The following is a 23,252-nucleotide window of genomic DNA, read 5'->3' as shown; positions in this document are numbered from 1 at the left end:
TACTGTGCCAGGTCTCAGAATTGGCGGCTTTGTCACACAAGAGCCCCTACTTGATTTTTCATGTGGATCGAGCTGAATTGAGGACACGTCCGCAATTTTTACCTAAAGTGGTTTCTTCATTTCATATGAATCAACCTATTGTGGTGCCTGTGGCTACAAGTGACCTGGAGGATTCCAGATCCCCGGACGTAGTCAGGGCCTTAAAAATTTATGTAGCCAGGACGGCTAGACTTAGGAAAACAGAGGCTCTGTTTGTCCTGTATGCGGCCAATAAGATTGGCGCACCTGCTTCGAAGCAGACTATTGCTCGCTGGATCTGTAAAACGATTCAGCAGGCTCACTCTACGGCTGGATTGCCGGTACCAAATTCGGTTAAGGCCCATTCCACTAGGAAGGTGGGCTCTTCTTGGGCGGCTGCCCGAGGCGTCTCGGCATTACAACTTTGCCGAGCGGCGACTTGGTCGGGGTCAAACACTTTTGCTAAATTCTACAAGTTTGATACCCTGGCTGATGAGGACCTAGCGTTTGCTCAGTCGGTGCTGCAGAGTCATACGCACTCTCCCGCCCGATTGGATGCTTTGGTATAAACCCCATGGTCCTTACGGAGTCCCCAGCATCCTCTAGGACGTAAGAGAAAATAAGATTTTAAACCTACCGGTAAATCTATTTCTCCTAGTCCGTAGAGGATGCTGGGCGCCCGTCCCAGTGCGGAAACTCTGCAAGACTTGTATATAGTTGTTGCTTACATAAGGGTTATGTTACAGTTGAAATCGGTCTTGGACCGTTACTGTCGTTGTTCATACGGTTAACTGGTTATGTATGTTCCAGGTTACATGGTATGATTGGTGTGGGCTGGTATGAATCTTGCCCTTGGATTGCTAAATCCTGCCTTGTTTTGTCATTCTCCTCTGGGCACAGTTCTCTAACTGAGGTCTGGAGGAGGGGCATAGAGGGAGGAGCCAGTGCACACCCATAGTCAAAGTTCTTTTTAGGTGCCCTATCTCCTGCGGAGCCCGTCTATACCCCATGGTCCTTACGCAGTCCCCAGCATCCTCTACGGACTAGGAGAAATAGATTTACCGGTAGGTTTAAAATCTTATTATTCATGTTATACCAATTTTTATAAGGTACATATTATCATTATCTTTGCAAACTATGATTTAGGAGTATGTCCACAAATCAGCTGTGCTTAATGCATTATCACCTATCTACGAGCCAAGACAAATATGTCAAAATTCTCCATTGTACTGGTGCATTCTGCAGAGACATAAATGTTTGCCCTGAGTGATCAGACTTATGACTTGGTGTGTATTACTAGAGAATACAGATTATTCTTAGATGAAACAACACTTAGCTCACTCGAAAGGGGTCAGAATAACAGCTCTGTAACAAGATACTGGATCCTAGCTTTGGGGAAGGTCAGCTGTGGAGAGTCAAATATAAGAATATTAAGCAGCATACTGTGGATACCACTGCATTGGTTATAGTTCGTAAAATAGATCTGTAATAGAATTGGTTGCACCCAACATCGTCTTAAGCTTTCAGTACTTTATGTAACAATTGGTGACATTGCACCCTTTAGTAACATAACACTTCAGTGTTGTCTAACTTTGAAAGGATTAAAGACCGCCCAGAGTGGTACTGCAAAGAAGATCAAAGGCAAAATAATGACCTTGGCTTTCTTTAAAATAGTGTAATCAACAAGAGAATCTTTTTAACATAATTCTTGGATCTTGTGTCAGTGCCAGAGGGAAGACAGTATTCTGTGACCCTTTTTCTTGTGGTAATCAGCAAGAGTCCTGTGATGCAATATTTTGATACCAAGTCAGTGTTTGTAGGAGAACATAACTTTTTTAATTTAATGAAATACGCTGTAATGGAGTTTATTTGATTTTTAGTATTAATAATGTTTCAGTATATTTAAATTCATTAGTAATTCATCAACATCTAAACAAGTTTAAAGTGAGATTATGACAGGCAAGAAGGTGAGCAGCATTGTGGCTAATAGTCCAGGCTTTCCCAAATTAATTCCTCAAGGCAACCTAAGGGGTATATTTACTAAAGGTCGATTTTAATTGATTTCAATCTATTTCAGATTGTTCTTAATTTGGGGCTTTCAGAGCTAAACACACATTTACTAACATCTAAAAATTTATGTTAAAAAATCATCTGTTAGTAAATGTGTGTTTTTAACCTTGGAAACCCAACATTGATTAAGATTGATTTAAATCTATCGGAAATTATTGGGAATCGATTAAAATCGACCTTTAGTACATATACCCCTAACAGTCCATGTTTTAAGGATATCCGTGCTTGGGCACAGATGGTATAATGGTATAACTGACTGAGGTTCTAAGTAAGTAACCTGTGCTTAAGGATGGGTAGTCTTAAAACCTGGACTGTTAGGGTGCCTTGAGGACCCAGCTTGGGAACCACTGGTTTAGTCAACCCATACACAGGCCAGGTGGAGCAGCATTGGATCTTTCAATGGCAATTTAAACAGTAGTATAGAATAAGATTTATATTCTCTAAAACAAAAATAAGATACTCCAAGCTCAGAACCTTCCCAAATAAGGATTTCTAAAGGTGTGTACACATGGTGAGATTTTTTCTTACGATTTTGACTATATAGTCAAAATCGCAAGGAAAGTTAGTGCAGATCGTAAGGTGAAAGTCACCTTGCGATGCCGATGCGTGGTCCTGCGAGGTCGGTATCGCAAGCCCAGATAGACTGTGCAGGGAAGTCAATTTTGACTAGTATAAAAGTATAGTCAAAATTGTATTACCCAAAATCGAACATAGTCAGTATCGCAAGCACAGTCATCTAGGCTTGCGATACTGACCACAGTCCACATCGCACAGTGAGAATCGGGCATAGCCGAAATCTCACTGTGTTCCCCTTAAGGAACATGCTGTTTAATGTTTTCCTGCAAATGTTGGAATTCTACAACAGGTAAGGGAGTTTTTCTATCGTTACAGAAGCTGTATACGATTCATGAAGTCTGAGATTACTACAAAGTCAGTTTTTATAAAACAGATGGCAAGGGAGAGCAGTGCACAAGTACGGGTAGGCCTGTCCTCAGTACTAAAGATAGCAATAGACATCAATGAGTAAGAAATAAATAAAATAGCATAAGGCATCTGAGATATCTAACCTAGCAAAGAAGCAGGATACAGAAGCAGGGTGTTATTAAACTGAGTCTTGTTATTTCAACCTGACCACAGTTTCACACTTAGGCAATATAATGGCCTATGTGTAGCCAGAGAGTGACAAATGTAGGATATTTTTTTTATTAAAGTTGAGCTCCAGATAGTGAAGAACAGGGCATCCTTCCTAAATAATGCATGCAATAGTAAAGGGGTAGGTTAATGTGCATGATCCATCTGTGGTGATGCATACTGAGTACAACATTGCCCACTGAGGTAGGAATTTACCCCAACTTTTTAGTCTCTTTACCAGCAAATATTGCTGAGATTAGACTCTATATGGTTGGTCCAGTTTGGGGGAATGTATTAAACATTCGCGAGAGATAAAGTAGAAAAGTTTCCCATAGCAACCAATCAGATTCTGTCATTTTATAAACTGCTACGGACAACTTTACACTTAATCTATCACAAAAGTATGATACATCTTCCCTTCAGAGAGCTAAAAGGAAGGCACTGCTTTTGAACCTTATTCTGTTAAGGAATCCTAATGAGACCCCTCATGGGGAATTCTGAGACCAGAGAGCAACCATCTTGAATAGAACCATACTTGGCAGCAGGGTTGCCAAATGAAGTAGTGATTGGCCACATTGGACCCAATCGCATCCTCTCCTATTTATTCCATGCTAGAGTGGAAGTTGCGTGCCATAGATAAACACTCTTAGCAGTCTTGATGCTATCAGACTAAGCCAACTATCCTTAATTTGCCATACACCTGGTCTTCCCATTGTGTGTAACATTAATGTTTTCTGCAGCATACTCTGTGTGGTCCACAAAACCATTTCTTATGCATGTTTACTGACTGGTATTGTACTGTTTCTGAATTCTGTTAGTGTCACCGGAACACATTGTGCTTTATGAATCATTCCCAGCTTAGTCCAAGAACGTTATGCTGAGATTGGGCGGCTGGTGGTGTATGATGTATGTCTCCTTAATATGATGGTTTGTTTACTCAGAGCATTCTGTAGTAAAAACGACTCCAATGATAAAACAAGTACTGTTGATGAAGGGGTTAAGGTGATACAAGAGAATAGGGATTGAGAGAAGGATGGAGGAACACAGGAGCCAGAGCTGCTGGAACCTCACTCCCCAGATCAACATATGTGGTGACGAATGACAAATTTATTTTTCTACAAAGACTGTGTATATGTAAAACTGCTGAAGTGCATCAAGATGTCAAGTGCTTTCTGTGACCACCCAGGCTGCTCTGAAGGATAACCAGATGAAAGCATAACTCGAGCACTGGACAGAGCCATGCTGCTCTGTACGAGAGGAAGCGAGAGAAGCGATCACACACTGTACAATCAAGGAGAGTCAGATGCTAATAATTAGTACAAAATCCTAGTATAAGAGATAACAATTATAGAGGCAGACAGAAACAGGACTAATTGTTTTCATTGTTCGTGGTTTAAATGTAAAAGCTGTGTATAGATGTGTCTCTAGGCATATTCCTTTCAAGTATGGAATTGGAAGAGCTTTCCTCAGTGTCCTTTTATTATTTTTCATTTTTTGTTACAGTTACTCTCTTTACAGTATAGGCTACTACAGGAATGTGCCTGTAAATATTGAGAATAAGGGGCCTATTTACTAATTTTGGTCCTGGATTAAATTACTACGCACAAGTGGCTGAAAATCAGTGAATTTTGCAGACATTAAAGCTACCTTTTGCCGGAGTTTTACCAAGTGGAAATGGTAGTTAATGTCAACTTTAGCTATATAAGCTTTCCAAAGATTGATAAATTGGATAGTGTTGCCGCCCCAATAGAGAGCTATGGAGATGGTGTTATCTGCTGTTAGTTATGTTAATGTCATAGAAATCAGTAATTTATCAGAAGTTATGGCTTTAATAAATGACCCTGATCTTAAAATGACCTTTTCTCTGGTGAAAAACTGCAAAATTCCCTGTAGATTGGGTGTGATAGATAGGCCCATGACTCTAGTAATGTATATAGGGCGGGATTTGCTAAGAGACATCACCACCCATCGTCACAATGCTAATCCCATATGTACTTACATATGTGATTAGAATTGTGAAGGACAGCTCTTCCGTTAAGAGCTGTCCTTCGCGATCCATGCCGGCTTTATGACTTCCGGATTTCACCCCCCGGAGTCATTCTGCGCATGCGCAGAGTGACGGGGGTGGCCGCGGGGCATGCTGGGAGGGATCTGATATATGTTAACATCTAAACCCTCTGAGAAAAGTCCATTGTGCATGGGTTGCACAGAGCAGCAGATTATTTAATGAAGTCTGACAGAATGTATTTCTCTTTACAATATGTGGTTAACACTATAATATCCACACTTATAGGACACAGTGATGAGCAGAAAAGGTTATGTAAAGTAAATAGCACAATATGCCCTTATAGTAGTTGAATATAAAGAATAAGGACTACATTGATCTTCCAATTTGATATTTGATGGTGTTAACATACTTTGCGGTTTACCTGAAAATTGTACAATGTACTGTTTGAGTTCTACAGATCCAGTTTAGTGACATATTACCAGTGCCGTATCACCAAATAGGCAAAGTAGACACCGGCCTATGGGCCCTGCGCTTGATTTAATCTTGAAAGAAAATTACAATTGAGCTTTCGTAAATTGTTTCCAAAAGGTAGAAAAAATTTAAATGAAAACTTTAAGTTAAAGACTCTAGAGAGAAAAAAACATATTAATGTAATGGACCTATTAACAACTTAAAGTACATAAACCACAAACATCAGATTCACATTACAGTTTCCAGATCGTAGTCTGTTGGTTGGCAAAATTAAAAACGTATTAGGAGATAATTTGCAAGGGTGGCCCCCGAGACTTTGACTACCCCGGGGCCTCCACAGGGTTTAATCCGGCAGATTCATAGTTATTATTATTATTATTATTATTATTATAATCCTTTATATATATATATACATATATATATATATATATATATATATTAGGGCTGGGCAAGTTAACGCGTTAATATCGCGTTAACGCATTAACTAATGCCGATAATTATTTTAACGCCGACAATCAACCTCTGAAGAAACGACCGGGCTTTGTGGTCGAGAACCGCGTCAGGATACGGGGACGCCATTCCCCTTTCAGTCACCACACAGTCAGGATCTACCAGCTACCACCGAGTGGTTTGAATAATCCATCCCAGAGCCGGCTGCACCGACCGGTAAGACGGAGATTGCGGTACTGCAGAATGCTCATCACCGCAAAGCATTCACAGCACGTCCACCCGAGCCGCTTGCCTTTGCTCTCCTGTTTCACAGAGCCGCTTGCACCGGCTTCATAAAACGGCTTACGGAAATTAGGATCACTTACTCATCGGGAGGCTGTTACAGCACCTCCATCTGAGCCACCTGCACTGGTTCTCCTGCTATAGGGGACGTTTGTGCTAATCATTGTTCTACAACTCGGAGGACGGAAGCAGCTGCACTATAGGTATCTATGTGGCACCATTTAAAGCACTGTGAGCCTATGTGTCATCTCCCCATTAAGGGAGTCTATATTGCTGGGCGGCATTTGTGAACATTATATTTATTTTTTACCAGGAACAGTATATATCAATTATATTTGTTTAGATCAATTATATTGGCATCATTGGGTATATATCAATTCACAGTATATATCAATTATATTTGCATCATTGGGCTTTTCAGGGCTGAGATACTATCTTACTTAAATGTTACATATTGTTACACCATTCGGAAACATTGTAACAATTTATGTGTAAAGCTACTTTTCTGATCCAGTTTTGCACATAACAATGTGATTAATCGCGATTAATCTGAGAAAATCATGCGATTAATCGCGATTAGAAATTTTAATCGTTGCCCACCACTAATATATATATATATATATAGCGCCACAAGGATTCTGCAGCGCCCAATTACAGAGTACATATGCACATAATCAAAACAGGAAAACAATGAATTACAGTTGAAGACAATATAGGACAAGTACAGGGTAACTAAGCATAACTACATCAGTAGACGATACTGAGATAAGTATCAAGGTGGCCGAAAACTGCAGGATTTGGGCAGTTGAGGACTTATAGGGCCTATTCGTGAAACAGTGAAAAGTGTGAAGAAGTGAGCCAGTGGAGAAGCTGCCCATGGCGACCAATCAGCATTGAAGTAACATTTATAATTTGCATACTATACAATTGTACGGAGCAGCTGATTGGTTGCCATGGGCAACTTCTCCACAGGCTCACTTCTCCACTCTTTTCGCTGCTTCATGAATAGACCCCTATTAAAGTAAGAAAAGGATAAGCACATGAGGGAAGAGGGCCCTACTCGTGAGAGCTTACATTCTAAAGGGGAGGGGCAGACAGACAGGGGTGACACAGATGGGATATACCGAGCGTGGAACAGAGGGTTAGGATGAGATTTGGCTGGGTTTGGTGAAGAAGTGTGTCTTAAGAGCCCGTTTGAAGTTCTGTAGAGAGGTGGAGAGTCTGAGGGGGAGAGGTAGAGTATTCCAGAGTAAGGGAGCAGCGCGTGAAAAATCTTGGAGATAGGAGTGGGAGGAAGTAATCCGTAGGCAGGAGAGGCCGCGTGCATTAGCAGAGCGAAGAGGATGGGTGGGAGAGTAAAGGGAGATAAGGTCAGAGATGTAAGTGGGAGAGGAGTGGGTGAGTGGTTTGTGAGTGTGAGCATATTACCCATAAAGAACTTATTACAAAAACAGAAGGCAGCAGACCCTTAATATCAGTAACATTCCTGTACTAATTACCTTATCTCATATACTGCACACCTGTGGGGTCAGTGTCATGTAGTAAAAGACAGGTCTCTAACAGTTCTACACTACCATTCATGAATGAGTTATTTCTGGCTCTGATCACGGCCAAAACACAAAACAGCAAAGACACAAACAGTGTGTGACACTGGTTTTCTTTATTGGTCGTCTTTAAGGTGGAATCTGATGACGCATATACAAGATCTATACCATTCTTACATGCTAGTCAGGATCCCGGTGGTCACAATGGCGACGCTGGAATCCCGAATGGTGGTGAAATGCCGGAATACCGGCAACACAGGCTATTCTCCCTCTGTGGGTGTTTTGCTGTGATGCTCACTTACGGCTCTCCAAGTGTATTGACACCTACTGTGAAGCTAAGCTACAGCTCCCAAGTGTCCTGGCTCAGACATTCCATAGAGAAACACATTTCTGCTGCATCATCTCTGTCTTGTAACATTACTTTGGGTTCATCTCAGGAGCCTGGAACACCTAGAACACCTGTATAAAGTGGATAGAGGTATAAAAATGTTGTATTGCATATGGAAACCAGAAGGAAGTATACACATGTTTTACATACTGAGGAAGTGTCATGTAACCTGAATTTATGTTTCAAAATTAAAGAATCCCTACAATAACTATATTCCATGCCATAATGACCTATTATTAACATGAAGCAATGTCTGTCAAACTGAAATTACTTTCTGTGCCTCTTCCATTATATCATCTATGGTCTGGAGGACAGCTGTTTAAAATGTGTGTACTTAAGTACTGTACTTTTAATCAAACTATTTGCATTGGGTGATTTATATTGTTAAAGGTGACGTGTACGGTCAATACTCAAGCAGATATCTCAGCACAAGCAGTAATGTTGCAGTAGTAATATCTTCTAGATTAAAAGTACTGCTGCTGTTTTAGGGCCTAATTCAATGTTGCTTGCAAAACAACATTATCCTCTAATGGGCAAACCATGTTGCACTGCAGGTGGGGCAGATATAACATGTACAGAGAGAGTTAGATTTGGGTGGGGTGTATTCAAACTGAAATCTAAAATGCAGTGTAAAAATAAAGCAGGCACAGAAACAATATAACCCACCAAAATCTAACTCTCTGTACATGTTATGTCTGCCACACCTGCAGTGCACATGGTTTTGTCCATTAGAGGAAAATTTTGTTTTGCACTCAATCTTGAATTAGGCCCTTAAAATGTGATGTATATGACATCTTGTATCAGCAGTAGAATGTTTGACATTTGTGGTAACCTTTTCTGTCTGCTCTTAGGATTACTCCAAACCACTGCAGATGAGTTCTGCTTCTACCATGGGATGAGGGACAGCGGACTGTGTTTTCCAGACTTTCCAAGAAAACAAGTGCGAGGACCAGCAACAAACTACTTGGACCAAATGGAGGAGTATGACAAAGTGGAAGAGATCAGCAGGTTCATATAGATAAATGTTCTTTTATCTTCCAAAACATCTTTTTGTTGTTTTGACAGTAAATTAACTCAGTCTGCCCTGATGTTCAGCAGCTGTACCCTCCAGATGTTTTGTTCATCTGCTGTTTATGTGATTGCCTGGGAACAAATGCCTTTTTAATATTTTGGATGCTTGTCATGCTTTCTCAGTTGTTAGTATGTACTTCCGACCCACATCGCTCTCCCACAATTTTGTTTATAGATTTTCGGTTGTAATTAAATCTAAGTTTAAATTATCCTTTCTCTTTTTACAAAGGAATCAAAAATAAAAGTAAGAAATGAGTATAGTACAATTGTTTCAGCACTGTTTTCCTGGCCATTAAAAATAGGTTGGCCACTGACTAACGGCCGTGTTTTACAATATTGCAAAAGCAGCTGTCTTTAACTGTTCCAGATGCATCAACCAGATACAGCTGATATTAATTTGGGACATAGACACCCTATCTGTAAATGTCAGGTTGTTACCATAATACAGATCTTAACAACACCCTAAATTAACACTTAACTAAAATGAACACACATACAACAGAATGGCATTTAAAAACTGGTCAGCCAATGAAACCTATATGGTGGCAACAGAAGGAACGGTAGCTGCTCAGTGACCACACCTCATACAGCAAAGATGGCAATGATAATCTGGAGGGCATTTCCCTTCACAACGAAAGGTATATCTAGAATCAGAGTTGTCACTGGGTTCAGTGACACCCGATACACTGGAAAGCCCCTCCAGTGTGTGCCCAAAAAGGTAAAGGGGTGTGGCCTCATGGCCCACCCACTTTTCATCAATCCAGAGGCACGGCCAGAGGCACTCGTCTGTCGGCACTGCCAGATCCTACACCGTGACAGAAGCCTAATGCTGCATGTAATGTTATACTGCAGCACCCAGGGAAGTCAGCCTACACGGCGCATTACATGTGAGTGCAAACTACTATTTCAGTAAAATGCCCACTGGACTGCTCTTCTTTCCTGCCCAATTATAGGTGGACAAACAACAATGGAAAAAGAGGGAGGGAGGGGAACTCAAACAAAAGAGGCAGATCCCTGCCCAACCATATTATAAGAAACTAAGCCTCCACCCCTAATCCCACCCTTAACTTAATTATACTACTTCAGACACTAAAGTTAACTCTTAGCCATCCTAACTATAGCAATTACAGTCAGCTAACCTAACAATGACCCAGCACCAGGAGCACAATCTGTCCTTATCCTAGAGATTTAAGGTCTGTTGTGCCCATTTAAGTTCCTTTCCGCTGTTATAAAGACAAATTGCACTCACAGCGTGATTTTTAAGTTAAATGTTTTAACATTCATCTGATAGATTCTAATCCCAATCAGGGGGGTATTCAATTAGGTCCGTTTTATTTGCCTAGGTGAAAAAACAGCACTTTTCTCAATTTTTTTAGGGTGAATGGGGATTTGCCCTATTCAATAGTAGGGCTGTTTTTTCACCTAGGCGAAAAATTGAACAGAAGCAAAAAACATGTGGATCGGCGAATCCATGTCTTTTCTCTCCTGCGCCGGTGAATACGCAGTCCGTTTTCTCGCCAATGCCTTTTTGCTATAAAAAAAGGTAAAAAGTCATTGGTGAAAATGCCTTAAAAAAGGGTGAAAACGGACCACAATTGAATACGCAGGGAGGGTGAATTCAATAGCACCGAAATTCTCTGAGCTAATTGAATACCCCCCTATATCTGCTGTGAAGTCACTTCCTGTCTATGTAAAGATGGCACAACTCAAGAAGTGAAATTTCAGTGCATCACGCATTAAGGGATAATGTTATATTCAGTGACACACTGGCTTTGTATTACAGTGATGTAGGGAATATAAAAAGTGATGGCGATAATGATTGAAGCTTGAGAAGCAGCTGTTGTCTGCTTACTGTACAGTACTTGAAGCTAGCAGGTAGCATGCTGGGCAGGTCTAGTTAAGGAAAGCGATCATGAAATGTAAACTTGTCGGACCCCTATAATGGGGTGGAAACCGCAGTGCTTATCAAAGCAGGTTTACTGTTAGGGTGTGTTTGACAGGAACGCTAATCTACAGTATATGACAGTACAACTTGCTAATGTTTCTCAAACAATGGTGACATAATATAATGTCAGCATGGACCTCCACACAGAAAACATCATCAGCAGAGGTGACTGGAAATACACACGCCAATATCATGGTATTAGTTTAAAATGAAAGGTAGAATATATTAGCTTTTACAGATCAATTCATCTAGTGGCTACTTTATGATATGGAGAGTTCACCCTCACCCAGTGTTGCAGTGTTTCTTTCCTGATGAGGGCGTCTTCCATGATAACAGTGTGCCCATCTATACACCTTGCCCAGTGGACTGATTGATTTATCCATGTGTCATAGAATTCAAAACAGCTAATCCCAATCTATAATTTATAGAATATTCTAGAACAATGCGTCAGTTTAGTGACTTTCATGTAAAATAATAGTGCTGCAGCACTCCTGCCACTTTCATATGCGTTGCTTAAGGGCAGTAATATGGCCCTTTATATTGGTGTTTCCAATGTTGTTGCACACTATTTATGTGAAGTTCACTTCATGACACAATTACCCTGCACCGCTTACACAGGATCCTCACCTCACTACAATGTCATAAGTGAAACTGTGCCTATTTGTTATTGGCTCCAGAGCGTCCTGTGCTGGCTCCACCCTGTAACCTCATGACATGAAGACTCAGAGGGGGCAGGGTCTTCAGCACTGCCCGGACTATGCTGAGGATGCTCTGAGTGGCTGCACAGATTGCAGGGTGCCTTGGTGGAGTGTGCAAAGGACACTGTACTGCAGTAGAGATACTGTCAGCCCTGCTAACGTGAAGCAAGACCCATAAAACAGCGAGGGCACTGCCCCCAGAGCCCTGTGCTCTGTGCAGCGGCACTGCTTGCACAAACCTCATTACGGCCCTGCTATTTGTAGTCTGTATAGGTGAATAAAACAAATATCTGTTATATTTATCCCTATATTATGGACACCAGATAAATAAAGCTACATTATGGTACCATAAACCTGCAGAATACTGTCAGCAAATAAAAGAAGTTGGTGCGAGTCTAGAGTAATAGACATTCAGCAGGTGCCACTGGGGACTGAGGGATATTACAATTTATATGTTATAATAACACACAATAAACAAGGTTATTGAATATATGGGTTCAGTATTAAATACAGGTGGTCGGGATGCCGGAGGTCACATGACCAACAGTGGCATCCCAACAACAAAGATCCCAACGTTGGAGGGGGTAAGTATTTTCACCCCCTCTTAGGGGGGGACCAGGGCAAACCCACCAGGGGTGGTGGCTGGGGCTAACTTCCATAGTGCCTAACCCCCCCTCCCCCAGCCCTAACCCTAACCAGGACCTGGTTACTTACCCTCGGGATATCGACTGTCAGTGCTTCAGGGCCAATTTGTGGTGTCGGGATTCCGCCATCGGTAACATGATAACTGACATCCCAACCACCGGGATGCTAAATGCAAACCGAATATATACATACTAGTTACCAGCCCATCAATATGACGTAACATAACAGTAATGTCAGCCCCGGCGGCTGTGTGCGACCAAACAGAGCCACAATTGAGTAGCTCTGTCGGGCACCATCTGCTGGCCACCGGCGCACAAAACACTTGAATTCTCCCATAGAGGTTAGGAGCAGCATTAGACTTTTATTATATAGGATAATACACAAAAAAATGAATGGAAAATAAAACCAGCAGCTCCTGTCTTGCACTGTCTTAGAATGTGGCAGATACTGTATGAACATGTTATATTTACCATTATCATTCTTCTGCAAGATTCCTTCCCATGTAATGCAACAAATGCACACGCTTGACTTCTGACAATAAAAGTATATCAGAAACATGCTGCAGTTTTCAGGCACTTGCTGTACCCTGGTCACCACTGCAGCCTTCAGTATTTACCAGGATTAGCAAGAGCATGTCAAATCTGTAGGGATACATTACATATAGGGGGTAATTCCACGTTGATCGCAGCAGGAATTTTGTTAGCAGTTGGGCAAAACCATGTGCACTGCAGGGGAGCTAGATATAACGTGCAGAAAGAGTTAGATTTGGGTGGGTTATTTTATTTCTGTGCAGGGTAAATACTGGCTGCTTTATTTTTACACTGCAAATTAGATTGCAGATTGAACACACCACACCCAAATGTAACTCTCACTGCACATGTTAAATCTGCCTCCCCTGCAGTGCACATGGTTTTGCCCAACTGCTAACAAAATTCCTGCTGCGATCAACTTGGAATTACCCCCATAGTGTGTATTGCTATACAGTACAGGTACTTGATAACACTTTCAATCTGTTTATAGGAAACACAAACACAACTGCTACTGCATTCAGGAGATTCTCCGAGGCCTGAGGCAGCCTGTTGGAGCTATGCATAGTGGGGATGGTTCTCACCGACTCTTCATCCTTGAAAAGGAAGGTTATGTGAAGATTCTAAGCCCTGAGGGAGATTTGATAAAGGAGCCTTTTCTTGACATACATAAAGTGGTGCAAAGTGGAATTAAGGTCAGACATGATTGTGTTTTTAATACTTAAAATATTTATAAGGTTTTATGAATTTTTCTCCACTATATAAACTAGGGATGCTGCAGTAACCAGTTATGCCATACATTTTTCACAGGCCTAAAAGTTTTATGTTAGGTTTGGTATGCATTTGAAAACACAAACGTTCCATTCAAATAAGTTATGTCCTCTCAAATGGATCCAATATGAAATGCCGGCTTATGGGATCCCGGTGGTCATAATACTGACGCCGGGATCCCAATGAATAACATACCGACAGGAGTGAGTATGGGCTATTCTCCCCTCTCCCCTACACCCTAACCCACCTTTCCCGCAGCCTAACCCTAACCTGTCCCCTTAGTACCTAAACCCCCGCTGCCTAAACCTAACCCTCCCTTCCCCCAGCCTGACTGTAACCCCCCCGGGGGTGCCTAACCTTAACCATCCCTACCCGCAGCCTAACCCTAACCTGTCCCCTTATACCTAAACCCCCGCTGCCTAAACCTAACCCTCCCTTCCCCCAGCCTGACTGTAACTCCCCCGGGGGTGCCTAACCTTAACCATCCCTACCCGCAGCATAATCCTAACCCCCCCCCCCCCCCCCCCCCCGTCTGTCACTTAAACCTAAACCCCCCCTCCACTAAAACTTAACTGTCTGGGTATATTTACTGTCAGGATGCCAGCTGTCGGGATTCTGGCGTCAGTCTCCTGTCCCTTTTGGAGTTCCGGCGTATTCTAAAGGGTGTCGGGATTCCGGCGTCTGTATTTCGACTGCCGGGATCCCGACATCCGGCATTGTGACTGAATCCCTCTCAGTCTGCTAAAATAATCTACAATACAATACAAGCTTTGTTGTCAGTAAACAAAACAATACAATTAATTGTCAATGAGATATCAGCATAAGTCACCCAAACAACAGTAAGCAAGCAAATACTCCTCACATTACGGAACTCAGATCAGTGCAGTGTGACTATGTAACATACATACAACTGCTGGAAAAAAACTATTATGGAAACGCTTTGTACCAGTCAGCATGGTTCTAAATCCTCAGTCTGATCATTTATTAAATAACCTATAAGTTGCATGCCTCAGATCAGATAAAATAGCCTGTGTCCTGAATACATGGCAATTTACACCAATCAATTTACTTTGTCTCACTCGGCAACAGTTCAATTGCCATACCACACAGTGATGCCATCAATGCCGGCCTTGGGCATAGGTGGCCTAGCCGCTTGACTAGGACAACTGTCACCTAGCCTCGAGGGGGTGCACAGAAACAGTCGCGGCCGCCCTCAGCAGCCTTGTCTCCGAAATCTGAGCACTGGGGCAGAGGTGGAGCTGCCTGACTTAGTGGACCTCTCAGCCAATGATCCCAGGAGTCTGCAGTCAGTTGAACTGTCTGTTACTTCAGACTACTCAGATCACTAGCTCAGAGAAGTCATCAAGCAGCCCTGTCCCGATCCCAGTGCTCAGCTTGTCCAGTCCTACCTCGTGTCCTCTGCGTCATCGACAGTAGCCAGAAGAGACTGTGCTCCGGGGAGAATACCATCCCCAGGTTACCTTGCACGGTCAATGTTACTGTGGGCAAACATTGAACATTAGGGTGGGGATCTGTATTTAGAGGTGTCAAGACGAGCAAGCCCTGTGTATATCACCTCCTGCAGCAGGCTAGTAGGGACTCAGCAGCAGATTGGTGGTACAGCTGTCATTTCCATAGCTTGGCAGGTGGGGGGTTGTGGGCTCCATATCTAGCAGGTCTGGAAGGATGTAGCATGAACCTTCCTCTGGGTCAGCAGATTGTGACCCCAGAATGATTGAATTGGGGGTGCCACAAGGCCACTTCCTTTCAGTGAGGTCACGTCCCCTTTTCAGGAGCATGTGTATAGGGTTGGGGTTTTCCAGCCAAAAGCTTGCCTAGGGCACCAAATTCATCAGGGCCAGCCAAGACACTGTTGAAAATATATAACTGTAAAAATGTAAAAGAGTTGCTGAATTTAGACAAGTCATCCTTAACTATCATAAATAGAAAAGGCATTGTTGTGCCTTTGTTAATTTACACATAGTTTTTAACTACCATGACAAGTCACCCGAGATCTGGATCCTCAAAAATATGAAGGATTCTCTTACTTAATGGTCAAACCTTCTAAAACTACTGGCAACTTAGGCATTTTATTTGAATTCCCTAAATACACTACTATGGGGCATATTCATCATGTTAATTATTGGGTACTGGGCGGCACCTGATAATTAACATGCTGACTCGCCGCGATCGCTCTGGCGCAGAGAAGACTAATGTGAAAATCAGCTGTTTCCACAATTCCATCAGTGCTAGACCTAGTGCTCCTGCGTGAACTAAGGTTCATACAGGCCCACAAGCCCCCGGCGTCTGGCGGAAAAAGGACAGTGGCGGATAGCGTAGACTCATTTGTTAGTCTCATATATGACTCAAGCAGGGCTGTAACTCAGAGTGTGTGACTGGTAACGCCACATGCTTCTGGCCAGCAGGGTGTCTGGAACGGCTCCTCGCAGCCAGGATTACTATTGCAGCGCTGCCAGAGCGTCCTCGTGACGGGCACCCTGCTGTCTATGCATTTGCTCAGTGTTCTCAGGACTTACCGGTGCTGCTGGCCCTGCCACTCGCCCCCCTGCACAATTCATGGCATCATGAAGTATCCCAAGATGATCCCAATGGGAAATCTTTAAAATGTCATGCTTAGTTTTAGCTGTATGTTACTCTAGATCAGGCTTTTTCAACCAGTGTGCCGTGGCACACTAGTGTGCCGCAACCAGTTGCAAGGTGTGCCGCGGAGTCAGAGCAGCTTCCTGCACCTTCAGAGTGAACTGTTGGCCCGGGCTCTTCTTAGAGGATCATTTATGCTCCGGCTGTGACCTGTGCAGTGATGACGTGGCGGTATGATATCATAGGTCACGGCGGCCACATCTCACCACCCAGCCAGCCCACCTGCCTGCATACACTTCTTCCAGTTCCCGCCTGCATCCACAGCTTTCCTTGCCCACCCACATCCACACCTGCCCGCCCGCCCGCTGCTCAGTATTCGCAGCAATCCACTGTGAACAACCCCCGCCACTGAGGAACAGGGAGGAGGACAGCTGACCGGTAGGGGCTAATATTCTTTTTGTTATTTCTCCTGTGGGGAGCAACAGGATTTATGTGGGGAGAAATGTAATTGATTTATGTGTGAGCAACATGATTTATGTGGGGAGCAATGTGATTGTTTTTTCTATGTAGGCCGATGTATGTGTGGATTTTTTATTACTGTGAAGGCCAATGTGTGTTTTTTAGGTTTTTTCTGTGGGGAACGGATGGTGTGCCTTGACAATTTAAAAATATTGTTTGGTGTGCCGCGAGTGAAAAAAGGTTGAAAATCACTGCTCTAGATTGATATAGACTTCTATACCTATTTCAGTGCTTTGAGGCCCAAAAAGGAAGATTTCCAAGTGTTTTTATGAACTGAAAAAAACATTTGGTACAAAAAAATCAGGGAGACAAAGAGTTACATTTGTGTGACTAACACAAACATTTTGGAAATGTGGCAAGCACGTCATTAATGAATTAGAAGATATGTTTTTTTAATGCTGGAAAAACATTATGATGCTCTTTTTTGTTGTTGAATTTGGTCATATAGCATATGGCCAAATTGGAAAGATCTACTCAGGCCAAATGACTGGAATATATTGGATCCATTGTACATGGTTGACCAATGATTGTATACGCAGAGATCATAGAACTCATTCCTAATAGGAGAAAAAAAAATTATGAATTTGTTTTAGCATTCTTGGTAACTGGAAGAGCTGATTTTTAAGATAACTTAATTGGCCTGCAACAGTGCCACGGGTTATCACTTTAATGCTAATGTAAGTGACAACTATCCATTGCATCTGTATCCTGACCACCTGACAGACGATTTCAGTTATATTTGATTATTGTATTTAAACTTTTATTAATACCAGATTGTGAAAATGGAAACCTCAAAACATGAGGTTGAGACAGGCTGTGAAATCAGAGCTAATGCTATTATATCAGTGATTCCAAAAGGTTAAACTGGTTTGCTACCTTGTGGGAAAATCTGGTTACTCTGGAACTCAGAGAGGTGGTATTGGCTTTCTCACAGCCATTGACTTTAATGCCTGCCAAAATATTTCTACTTCACTATCTGTTCAAGTTACTCTATCTCAATGTGTATTTCAAGGATGTGATTATTTCACATAGCTCAGTGCTATGTGGCATGCCTCTCTGCCAAACAGATTGAGTGTGTGTGTTTTTCATTATGTGGTTTCAAGAGTACAAGTAAAATAATTACTTATTTTGCAATGAGGTGCGTAAAGAGGTCGAAATAATAATAATAAGCAAACCAAATTTGATTATTACTCAGATAGTTAAATAAATACACCATTTACCTTATCAAAATTGATGTAATCAAAAATAATTTGGAGTCCTGAATCTGTAGATCCTCTTCTCACCTTTACAGCAACACTTTGATAAGTTAAAGCAGTGACATGGCAGCAGGTGCCAGACAGAAATATGTATCCGTGACCTAATATACAGTGGTAGTCAGATGGTGGCCTGCAGCAATTGTCAGAGGATACAGCCAGTCAGTACACTTTGTGTCTCCTGCCTTAGTATTGTCATTTATTTCTTGTGAATATTGGTTCAGCCCACCTAATTGTTGCCTCTACCATGTATATGGGTATGCATAATCCACCCCTTTCTTTCCTTACCAATCAATGTATGCATACCTTCCACTCTGCATCATAGCTAGCTACATTTTTGGCCTCCAAGTAACAATTTGGAGGGCATGACGAAATGATTCACATATTAATCCCCCCTCAGCGCAATACTGACATTGGTGCCATTGTGCGTTGGGGATGTAGCCACATTGATGCAAATTGCATGTGAAGCGGGCAAGATCGGGGAGGGTGGTCTGCTCACCCAGGAGGCTGGGGAAATGCCGGAAGAGTAGGGAAGTAAGTTCTGCAACCCTTGACAACCATCTGTGTTAGAAATCACACTGCATAATTGCAGTAAAGCATTTGGTAAAAGATATCTATAGATAACCTTTGAATGGGGTCTGGAAAAACCAAGTTGTTCTCTCAGTGGGTCAGGGTGGAGGATGTTGCTATTACCATCACTACATTTCATCCGTGATAATTTGTTTTAGTTAAGGTTTCGTCATTATTTCCTGTTCACAAGGTTCGCTGAGAGGACAAATATCAATGGATAAAATTACACGTTGCCAACTTTAATTTGTACTATCTGTAATTTGCTAATTATATAAACAGAACAGATCATGCAGTTTTTATAGATGTACATACCTCTGTTCTGTGCAAATTACAGCTCTTCAGTTACTCTTTGAAAGTACAACATGAAACATGGAAGTTGCACTTGTACTTTCTGCTTTGATGCAGATTAAGATCCACATCACCCTTGTTTCAGATTGTTCCCAGTACAGTAGAATAGATATAATAGAGCTATACACGGTTGAGTCACATTATTATGACCACCAAATAGCCAGAGTAACCGCCATGTGCAGCACGTTGAGCAGCTAGACGTGCTGAACTGTTTTAGATACACATCTGGTAGCCCACCGGTTCTTTTTGACGGTGAGCTGCTCCACTGTAGCGTGTTGGTCGGCCCTCACTCACCTTCGTAGCCGACGTTCACCTCTCACATAAATGGCACATGGTGCTTTGAAGTTTCCACGTTGGTTATTCACAATGGAGCCATTTGTCCAGTCACGATACACCTTCAGCACAGCAGCACGCGAACAGTTCACAAATAGTTTCAGAAGTAATGCCACCCTTAGCCCGAAAGCTGATAATCATCTGTTTTTGCAACTTGGATATATCGCCCCTTTTACGCATGACAGCAACCAGTGATATGTGTACAGACGGCCTATGGCACACCTTATATACCCACCAAGCCAGTGCACGACACATGAAGTACTTCCTGGGCTTCGCGCTGCTGACGTCAAATGTAGGAGGTGGTGATAATAATTTTACTCACTCGTGTAGCTTTGTATTACATAGTCAGGACTCCTAAGAGCTCAGGCAGGCCCTGCTAATGAGGTGGGGGCCAGCCCCATCGGGTTGCCGAGCTATCTTAGGGGGCGCAATTACTGAGGGGTTGTGTCTGTCTCCCATTTTACTGCTTTCAGTTAGTTTTGCTTAAGATGAGCGTGACCATGTTCCCTCTCTGACTTCACAGCACTCTGATAAAAACTTATGCCCCAAGCTGTTGCAGTGTAAAATATGTGATGAAAATTGATAGTAGGTAAAAGTACCAGTCTCTTACCCCCATTCTAAAATCCTGTGTTTGTCTCTGAGAGAATATGTCAGCACAGCGATACTTGGTACACTACAACACTTATCACACACTATCTATCAATCTATCTGCCCTATTTGAAATGAGACGATTGTACAAATTAGTAAAGCCTTAAATCCATTTTGTTACATTTGCAACTAGTGTCACAATCAGGCATACTTGGTCAGTAAGCTCTGTGTAAGAGAATGACCAGTGACCATGATCTAAGTTAGGGTTAGGCAATGATTTTCTCTTTGGAGGTGGGATGTACTAAAGGAAAAATGGATCCAAAAACCTCCAAACTACTGTTTTTGAACTTTGGCCGCATTTCCAATTTGTACCAAGCTATGGAATGCAATAGATTTGGGGGCTTGGATGCGGTCATGCGTGCTCGGATTTACTCAGTTATTTTTGCCAAATTTATTGCAAGTTCGAATTTATCAGAATTTATCTTATTGGCTATTCAGCGAGAGCTGATAGCCATTAAGATGCTGTTTTTGAGGTTCAAGTAAATCCAGGTAAATCCAAACCTGCACATCTAATTACAACATATACAAACGTTTACAAAAGTAATAAATGATGGTGGCTTCTCCGTACCTCCTTTTTGGTGAAGCTATTTGGGCAGGTAGTGTTGATCATTTGTTTTTGTTGATGAAGACATTGTTCAGCTGTGAACAAGACTAACTGTGGCAGAATTCACTCATCAGAAGCCCAGGCTTCACTGGGTCTGCATGTAATGCTTTTGGCTTCTCAGATAGCGTCTCCTCTTGGACGGAAGGGGGGGTAGAAGAGGATAAGCAGTACAATGCGCTTAGTAGGAGATGAACTGACCACGAGGGTGCCACTCAGAACATCCTCGAGTGCCACCTTGTAGCATTAACACTAAGGGTTGTCTACCTTTGATCTAGGTAACATTATTACATCTCACTTATATAAAAGCGAAAGGCTAAATAGGAAAATTTGATGTATAAAACTTGTGCCACGTGGTTGGTGTTATTAGTGCAGTGACTGTCTGTAAGAAGTCTGTTAGCCTGTATTCCTATTCTACAATGAAGAACTCACTTGATCTTTGAGTAGTCGATAGCCAAACAAACATTGAAGGTAAATTCATCACTCAATACAGTCCAATGTCCATCGCATATAAGGCCTGATTCGGAGGTGGATGCAGTGCCAATGTTTGTGAAATTTACTGATTATTTGCTACTGCTTATGTAGAAAACGGCTATGGGACCCTTACTGCGCACACGGACACTAATGTGTGCGGTGGCGCTAGCATTTGTGTGCCACTTTGCCATGACTTGAGGTGGCATCTGCGATCCATGGGCGGTTCAGGGTGGACACTGGGAGGTGACCTGAAGAGTGCACTAAAAGAAGAGTTTTCATATGAGTGTATCATCTCTTTCGCATTCACAGTGGCCATACTTTGAGAAAATGACATGGGATACTCTGAGCTGTCGATGTTGCAGCCGATGGTGCGGGGAAGGTGAAGTGATCGGATCCACCAATGCACTTGAGCATTGCTCAGATATGCAAAGTGGGCATCACAGGGTTTAGTCAGTCCGTCGAACTGATGTTTCCATATTTTTGCACTTGAGAATCACAGCCACGCAAGATTTGCGTCCACCTCTGAATCAGACCCATATTGTCCCAAATGGGGCATAGAGAGACATCTGTAAAACAAATGGAGCACTATGTACAGCACTGTGTCAAGCATATATATTCCTAACTCCAGTATATACAGTGCCAAGTAGAGATGAGCGGGTTCGGTTTCTCTGAATCCGAACCCGCCAGAACTTCATGTTTTTTTTCACGGGTCCGAGCGACTCGGATCTTCCCGCCTTGCTCGGTTAACCCGAGCGCGCCCGAACGTCATCATGACGCTGTCGGATTCTCGCGAGGCTCGGATTCTATCGCGAGACTCGGATTCTATATAAGGAGCCGCGCGTCGCCGCCATTTTCACACGTGCATTGAGATTGATAGGGAGAGGACGTGGCTGGCGTCCTCTCCATTTAGATTATAAGAGACTGAGAGAGATTTACTGGAGCTGACTAGGAGGAGTACTGTTACTGTAGAAGTGTAGAGACTGAGTGGAGAGAGTTTACTAGTGAGGACAGTGCAGTTTACTTTATAATCCGTTCTCTGCCTGAAAAAAGCGATACACAGCACACAGTGACTCAGTCACATACCATATCTGTGTGCACTGCTCAGGCTCAGGCCAGTGTGCTGCATCATCTATTATCTATATATAATATTATATATATCTGTCTGACTGCTCAGCTCACACAGCTTATAATTGTGGGGGAGACTGGGGAGCACTACTGCAGTGCCAGTTATAGGTTATAGCAGGAGCCAGGAGTACATAATATATTATATAGTGAGTGACCACCAGACACACAGTGCAGTTTATTTAATATATCCGTTCTCTGCCTGAAAAAAGCGATACACACAGTGACTCAGTCAGTCACATACCATATCTGTGTGCACTGCTCAGGCTCAGGCCAGTGTGCTGCATCATCTATTATCTATATATAATATTATATATATCTGTCTGACTGCTCAGCTCACACAGCTTATAATTGTGGGGGAGACTGGGGAGCACTACTGCAGTGCCAGTTATAGGTTATAGCAGGAGCCAGGAGTACATAATATATTATATAGTGAGTGACCACCAGACACACAGTGCAGTTTATTTAATATATCCGTTCTCTGCCTGAAAAAAGCGATACACACAGTGACTCAGTCAGTCACATACCATATCTGTGTGCACTGCTCAGGCTCAGGCCAGTGTGCTGCATCATCTATTATCTATATATAATATTATATATATCTGTCTGACTGCTCAGCTCACACAGCTTATAATTGTGGGGGAGACTGGGGAGCACTACTGCAGTGCCAGTTATAGGTTATAGCAGGAGCCAGGAGTACATAATATATTATATAGTGAGTGACCACCAGACACACAGTGCAGTTTATTTAATATATCCGTTCT

General features: G+C 42.5%; 1 protein-coding gene across 1 annotated transcript in view; it reads left to right on the top strand.

Annotated features, from left to right (window-relative positions):
* The window catches only part of HHIP (hedgehog interacting protein), a 161,583-nt gene that overhangs the window by 20,176 nt on the left and 118,155 nt on the right, over window positions 1-23,252 (top strand). The window contains exons 3-4 of the mRNA XM_063920612.1: window positions 9,214-9,370; window positions 13,742-13,943. Coding sequence (XP_063776682.1) covers window positions 9,214-9,370; window positions 13,742-13,943 — 359 coding nt within the window. The remainder of the gene's footprint in view (window positions 1-9,213; window positions 9,371-13,741; window positions 13,944-23,252) is intronic.

The sequence above is a fragment of the Pseudophryne corroboree genome, chromosome 1, assembly GCF_028390025.1.
Source record: "Pseudophryne corroboree isolate aPseCor3 chromosome 1, aPseCor3.hap2, whole genome shotgun sequence".
Lineage (NCBI taxonomy): Eukaryota > Metazoa > Chordata > Amphibia > Anura > Myobatrachidae > Pseudophryne > Pseudophryne corroboree.
This window is presented reverse-complemented; position numbering and strand designations above follow the sequence as displayed.